At 40.1% G+C, this 6,721-nt stretch overlaps 1 protein-coding gene across 1 annotated transcript; it reads left to right on the top strand.

The window, feature by feature from the left end:
* The first annotated feature begins 202 nt into the window (after positions 1 to 202).
* Positions 203 to 3,119, top strand: LOC147333469 (zinc finger BED domain-containing protein 4-like). The gene is made up of 3 exons (XM_086285795.1): positions 203 to 699; positions 2,226 to 2,564; positions 2,993 to 3,119. Exons 1-3 carry the CDS (start codon positions 203 to 205, stop codon positions 3,117 to 3,119), a joined length of 963 nt encoding a protein of 320 aa, XP_086141921.1.
* The last annotated feature ends 3,602 nt before the right edge of the window (positions 3,120 to 6,721 follow it).

Here is a 6,721-nt window from a genome sequence, read left to right as displayed (position 1 = left end):
GAAAATAGTTGAATTTGTTGTGCTTGATGACCAGCCCCTTTCCGTTGTGGAAAATGATGGTTTTCGATGCTTAATTGAGCATTTAGAGCCTCGCTACATGCTGCCAAACCGGCATTTCATCTCGGAGGAAGCTATCCCAGGCAAGTACAAACAGGTGCGCAAGTTCATCTCCGAAAGTTTGGAAATAATTCCCACGTTAAGCATGACGACTGATATCTGGAGCTCGGACGTTTGTCCGTTGTCCCTGCTAAGCTTGACTGTACACTGGATAGACTCGAGTTTTACAATGCAAAAAGCAGTGTTGCAGGCCAAAGAGTTTCGTGGTTCACACACAGGAGAGTCCATCGCTGCAGCTATAGAGGAAATTTTAAATGCGTGGAAAATTCCGAAGAATAAAGTCCACGTTGTTTTGCGAGACAATGCCAGCAATATAAAAAAGGCAATGGACCGGCTAGGTGTTGCAAGTTTGGGATGCTTCGCGCACACTTTGCAACTTGTGTTGAATGAGGGACTGCTTGCACAACGTGGTGTATGTGATGCTGTGACAGTGGGCAGAAAAATAGTGGGTCACTTCAAACACTCACCACAGGCATATTCGCGTTTGGAGGACATTCAAATGGAGCTGAACATGTCACCCAAACGTCTGATACAAGATGTGCGAACAAGATGGAATAGCACATATTATATGATCAAGACCCTCACACACAGCAAATCCAGCATGTCCAAATTAACACTATCGGATTTGATTTCAACACTATTAAAGTGTCTATATGGGTCCACACCAGAGAGTGTTAATTTAACTCTTTTTGGAGAGTTGGTACGTTAACTCTGATTTAGTGTTAAACACCAAATCTGTCTGGAGTTGATAATTTAACACTTACTAATGCTAACTAGGTGTTAAGAGTTTATATATTAACTCTCAAAGAGTATTTTAGTTTAACTACGTAAGAGTTATCTTCTAATTCATTCTAAAAAGCTGGAATTTTACTGTTCTGAACTTCTAGAAATTTCTTTTGGAAATAAACATTTACTAAAAAGACGCAATGGTTTTTGAAAAACATTTATTCTGAACTGTGCACCACAATTTCAAAACATTTTCTGAAAGATGTAACAGTATACATGTTCTCACTTTCATTAGAATTTTGTTTATCAAAAGGTCTGACATGGTAAATGCAAATAACAGCGTTCTCATCACTTATTTCTTCAATACAATATGCATGTCCTTCATTCATCCCTTTGTGGAACTTCAACGCACTTCTGCTCTCCCCCATATTCCATCTTCACAAGCATATCCTGTGTGGAGATCGAATAAAAATTAGTTGACACTAATTAATGGCACAAATAATCCAGTAAACAATTGCAGCACAGTAAAAAAAAAAGGAATCCTTTTTGAGCCATTACTTGTGTAAAGTATTTTGCCAAAAGACAAGGACACAGGCAACAGGTAATACTGAACTAAATGTAAAACCTCAACCTTTTTCATTTTTACCTAAACCGTGTGCACAAAACTCTGGAGGGATCTAAATGCTACCGTAGAATCGAGTCAGGACGTCTGCTACTGCTGTTTGCTCGTGTTTTTTTATTTTTTTATGGGCAATCGTTTTCAGGCTTCAAGCAGCACCATTATACCAACATTTCACATTCTAGACATTGTTTTAGGTGTATTTGACCAAACGTTTGACTGAAAATTCACATGCAAGCTTTTTTTTCAAGGCTGTGGTATTTGCCCGCAAACAATACCTTTCAGCTAGCTAAAACAGAATATTATGCTATCAGCGAGCAACATGGCTAATGCCTTTCACACAGCTTTGTCTCAACTCCAAAGAGCCACAGAAGTAAAAGCTAATAATAATAATTGAAACAATCTTTGAAAGAATGACTTACCAAGCATGGCAAACAACTCAAATATGTAGAGCAAAATGTTCTGAAACGGCTTCACTTCAGCTTCGATTGGAGCCGTGCTGGGGGCGGAGTCTGTGAATTTACTCTGTTGGTGTCATAGCCCCTCTAGGAGTTCAGAGTTAAGAGGTCAAGGGTTAATGTTTCCATTTTAACACCTCCAGATTTGACAGAGAAACACTCATTTTTAACACTCGATTTTAACTACTATCATTTTACACCTCAGAGTTACATTAAAAGAATGTGACTCTGCTTAGAGTAAAATTAACTCTACTTTTGCAAGGAGACTATTAACACCAAAACATTTAACACTTTTGAATTTGCTGTGCAGAACAGAAGCGAGCCTTGTGTGCATATTCTGCAGAGTATGATCTGCCTGCCACACTTAGTGCACATCAGTGGGGGTTACTGGAAAAGGTCCTGACAGCTCTAGCTCCCTTTGAGGAGTTAACAAAGGAGGTAAGCGCATCATCCTCATCTGCATCTGATGTCATCCCTATTGTCTGCGTCCTTAAGCGCGTGCTCTCCCGAGAAAACGAGGCCGACGATGGAATAAAGAAAATGAAAGGCACTCTTCTCGAAGCAGTTAACAGACGCTTCAGAGATGTGGAATCCGAGCCACTATACACAGTTGCAACACTGCTGGATCCAAGATATAAAGACAGGTATGTAAGGCTTCACTCATGTTATTTTAACAGATCAACTTGTGTTTTGTGTGTGTGTGTGTGTGTGTGTGTGTGTGTGTGTGTGTGTGTGTGTGTGTGTAAGTGATAGTGCATTAGAGAGAGTGTGTCAGAAAATGGTGAGGACATTCTAGATTAGTTGTGATAGACTTGTCATTCAGTCAGGACACCACCATTGCGCATTATAACATGTATTGTCTGATTCAGAGTAGTACAGCAAAGTATGTTGAGGTCTTTATGATGGGCATGGAATAAATAGCAAGAATGAGGAATGATAGTTTAATCACACTGCTGAATGATACTAATGATAAATTTAATGATTGTTTAATATTCAAGTTTGGACTTTTTTCATTTCAGGTACTTCACGAGTGTAGAAACCTCAAAACAAGCTAAGGATGCTTTGATGGCAGAGGTGAGGAAGATGGAGTTTTTGAGAACTACATTAAACTCCTCAGAGCCAGCAGAGGGGACATCAGCAGTCTTGGAGACAGCAAAGAAGACTCCACGGGTGGAATCTTCCAGCCAAAGCAGACTTGAAAGTGTTTTTGATGAAATCCTGAAGGAAAACACTCAAGATCCTGTTCCTCAGTTAGCCACGACAAGTGCACGTATTGAAGTGCAAACTTACCTTAGTGAGCCAACCATTCAATGCTCAGATAATCCACTGCTGTACTGGCAAGCCAACAAACTTAGATTTCCCACTCTGGTTTCTACAGCAGCTAAATTTCTCTGTGCACCTACCACAAGTATTGAGAGTGAGAGACTCTTCAGTACAGCCTCCATTATCATTGATGAAAGGAGAAGCAGGCTGACAGCTGAGAAGGTTGAAATGTTGATCTTTCTGAAGAAGAACCTAACTCTCATGTTAAAGTGAAAAAAATGTTACAATTGCATTATTACAAGAATGTTGTTTGCTCTGCTAAAATTGCACCTTTTTTCAGTACCAAAGGGGTTTTGAAATTTGTATAAAGTTGCACTGTTATTTACTTGAATTTTACTTTAAATATTTCAAGATTTAAAGTTCTGCATAATGTTGCACTTTTATTTTGATGAATGTTACTTTAAATACTTCGAGATTTAAAGTTCTGCATTATGTTGCACACTTTCAGGATGGATATTTTGATAGTGGTGACAGCTAAACAGTGCTAAAGTTTAAATAAAGAGATATGCATTGTTGAAGTGAGCAATATTTTGGGTGCAGTCTTTTTCTTGCATGCAAGTATAAGAGAATAGCTTTAGTGTTTTGTCTTTTTAAATTTGACTTTGAACTTATACAAAAACAGTTTAAAAAATAGATATATCGGATTTATATCGGTATCGGCAGATATCCAAATTTATGATATCGGTATCGGTATCGGACATAAAAAAAGTGGTATCGTGCCATCCCTAATAAAACATGAACTCAACTTATTAAACGTTAATATTTACCAGTTACCATCACTCATGTGTGGTTTTATTGATGTCTGTGGTTCTCAGTCACCCAGGTCATGGTGATCTCAGGAGCTTGGAAGGAAAAGACTGAACGTCATTAATTTTTGTCTGAGAAGCTTCTTCATTTCTGAGAACATTTGGTGGAGAGTCCCAGATTTTTAAGGCCTGTTGGGAGTGTCCCTAAGAGGGTTGTGGAGCCACTATTGATCCTCTGCCTAATCACACGGCCCAGGGGTGAAAACGGGTGTGTCATTGTCAGCAGAGCTTTCTAATATTTATATTTTATCCTGGCACAGTTGGTGTGGAGCACTCAAACTTTCATTGTATTTGTAAATGACGATAAAAAGCTATTTTACTCTATTCTATTCTTTCTCAGATCTTTAAGGACACACTGCACACCATTTTGAGACATGCCAAGTTTTCAGCTAATCACCTTTTTGCACCAACAAGTTGAGCAAGCCACGTAGTCTGAAAGGAGCCTGAGGAGTGATACTTGACTGTCACTCATGCAGGGGTTAAAGCTGAGAAGCCTGGAGCTGTAACTGAACATTCTTCTGCTCATTCAGGTTTTGCAGAAACTCCCAGGATAGATAAAGAAGAATGGAAATATGTTTTAAACTATGGACAAAGTAACCCTGACACCTTTGAAAAGTCCGAATTAAAATGTGTTTAATTCAGTTTTGAAGTTAAACTCTTGGTTTGTGTTAGTCTTTTTACAGATCTGTTAAATAACATGTTGTTGTTGCTTCACAAAGAGCAGGGGCGCTGCCAACTGAAACTGTGTTGCAGGCGGTTTCTAGTATTTCTAGTCTGAAAATTTCCTTGGAAGACTGAAAGCAGGAAACACAACCACATCAATCATCATCAAACAAAGCAGCTTTATTTCACCAGTGATTAAAGATGAATGTTATGCCTTTTGGTCAAAAGTCTGTGGTTAGTGCATAGTCTGATTAAGTTACATAAGCAAAGTGATAAATAAGTTCAAAGTTAAGAAATATTATAAGTGATTCATGCTAAAAACAGGTAAAATGTATGGGTATGGGTTCGAAATTTGCTCAGAGTGAGACATCGTTATCACAAGCGATCTTTGTATTGTACGTGCGGAAATGGGAGCGAGGGAGCGCTCTGATCATTAACCTATCTTTGACGTATTTTCTCCGTTAATGCCGTGAAAAGTGCTTCGGCAGTATTAAAAGAGTGAACGAGTTCATGTACACGCTAAGAGTGCCCTACACGCTTGTACCTTGGGAAACATTCGTCTTATTAATATGTTCAGAGATGACTTTTATATGTGTTTACATGGAGTGAACTGCGATGCTAATGTAACGCACGTGTTAAGCTAGGCTAATCAGTAAGTTTGTCATTGAGATGTGTATTAGCTAGCAATTTATTTTCACTTTCTGTATGTTTTAGTTACAAATAAGAAATAGCAAGGAGAAGCCTTGAGAGAGATAAGGCTTTAAAGGATCTTCATTAAAAGCAAGAAAAGCAAGCCTTGTGTGGAAGATCTCCTCTATTTTGTTCGCTAGCTGTCTAGCTTCACATGGTCACGTGTCGTGAGGGCAGCATAGTAAAAAGACGAACGAAAAGACGCCTACTCAGCAGGTTCAAGCATACAGAGCTACTTTAAGCAACATGAGTCTACGCTCAGGAAGAAATTACTTAAAAGACTACGCTGCCGAAGAGCTAGACGAAGTAGCCGGTGGTGAACAACAAGCAGACGTCGCCACTCAACCAGCTACAATGCAGCAACGGTCTCAGCCATTCGACACCAAGTCGCAGCAATCCAGAACATCGACAAGGCATTCTCAACGGACATCCTCATCAACAGCTTCTGCAGCTGCAAGGGCCTACGCCAAAGCTCAAGCAGCACGAGCTCAACTGGCCTTCGCTGAAAAGGAAGCTAATGCAATGAAACAGAGAGCTGAACTCGATGCTCATCTCGCTGAAAAGGAAGCTAATGCAATGAAACAGAGAGCTGAACTGGATGCTCATCTACATGTCCTCCAGTGCCAAAAAGCAATATCCGCAGCTGAAGCAGAGGCCTCATCCTATGAAGAAGAAGAGATTCAGAGCGGGGAGCTCTACGGAGAACTTTGTGAGGAAGCTGAGCCCATCAGTACAGTGCACCGCACTAACGAATATGTTCAACAACAATGGGAGTTACTCTACCCAGACACTCAGCACGACTCAGCACAGCCTCCTAAAGGAAATTGCAATGAAGTAGATGTACAAGAGAGTACACAAATAACTAATCCTTTTATAACCAACACTCAGACGAAAACACCACCTGTAAACAGAGAAAGGAAACAGGAGCAAACAGCGAACACATGTGTAGTCGACACGTACTGGTCCAACTCCACAAAGCACACCCCCAACCTTAACAACTGCGTACCTGAATCAAGTGAAATGCAACAGTTTGCAAAATACCTAATTCGCAAAAAAATAGTCAGCACAGGTCTTTTGCACTTTGATGACAAACCTGAAAACTATTGGGCATGGAAAACCTCATTCATCAGCGCAACCAAAGACCTAAATTTGTCTCCAAGAGAGGAATTAGACTTGCTAACAAAATGGTTGGATCCAACATCATCCGAACAGGCTAAGCGCATTCGTGCTGTACACACCCTCAATCCTGCTGCAGGTGCGAAGATGGTCTGGCAACGCCTTGAAGAGTGCTACGGCTCACCTGAGGCTATTGAAGACGC

The sequence above is a fragment of the Aulonocara sp. 'chitande type north' Nkhata Bay genome, linkage group LG3 (assembly GCF_057382095.1).
Source record: "Aulonocara sp. 'chitande type north' Nkhata Bay isolate Kocher_YH1m ecotype deep benthic linkage group LG3, A_spYH_male_GT1.1, whole genome shotgun sequence".
NCBI lineage: Eukaryota > Metazoa > Chordata > Actinopteri > Cichliformes > Cichlidae > Aulonocara > Aulonocara sp. 'chitande type north' Nkhata Bay.
Note: the sequence above shows the minus strand (reverse complement) of the source record. Positions and strands in the feature narration are given on the sequence as shown.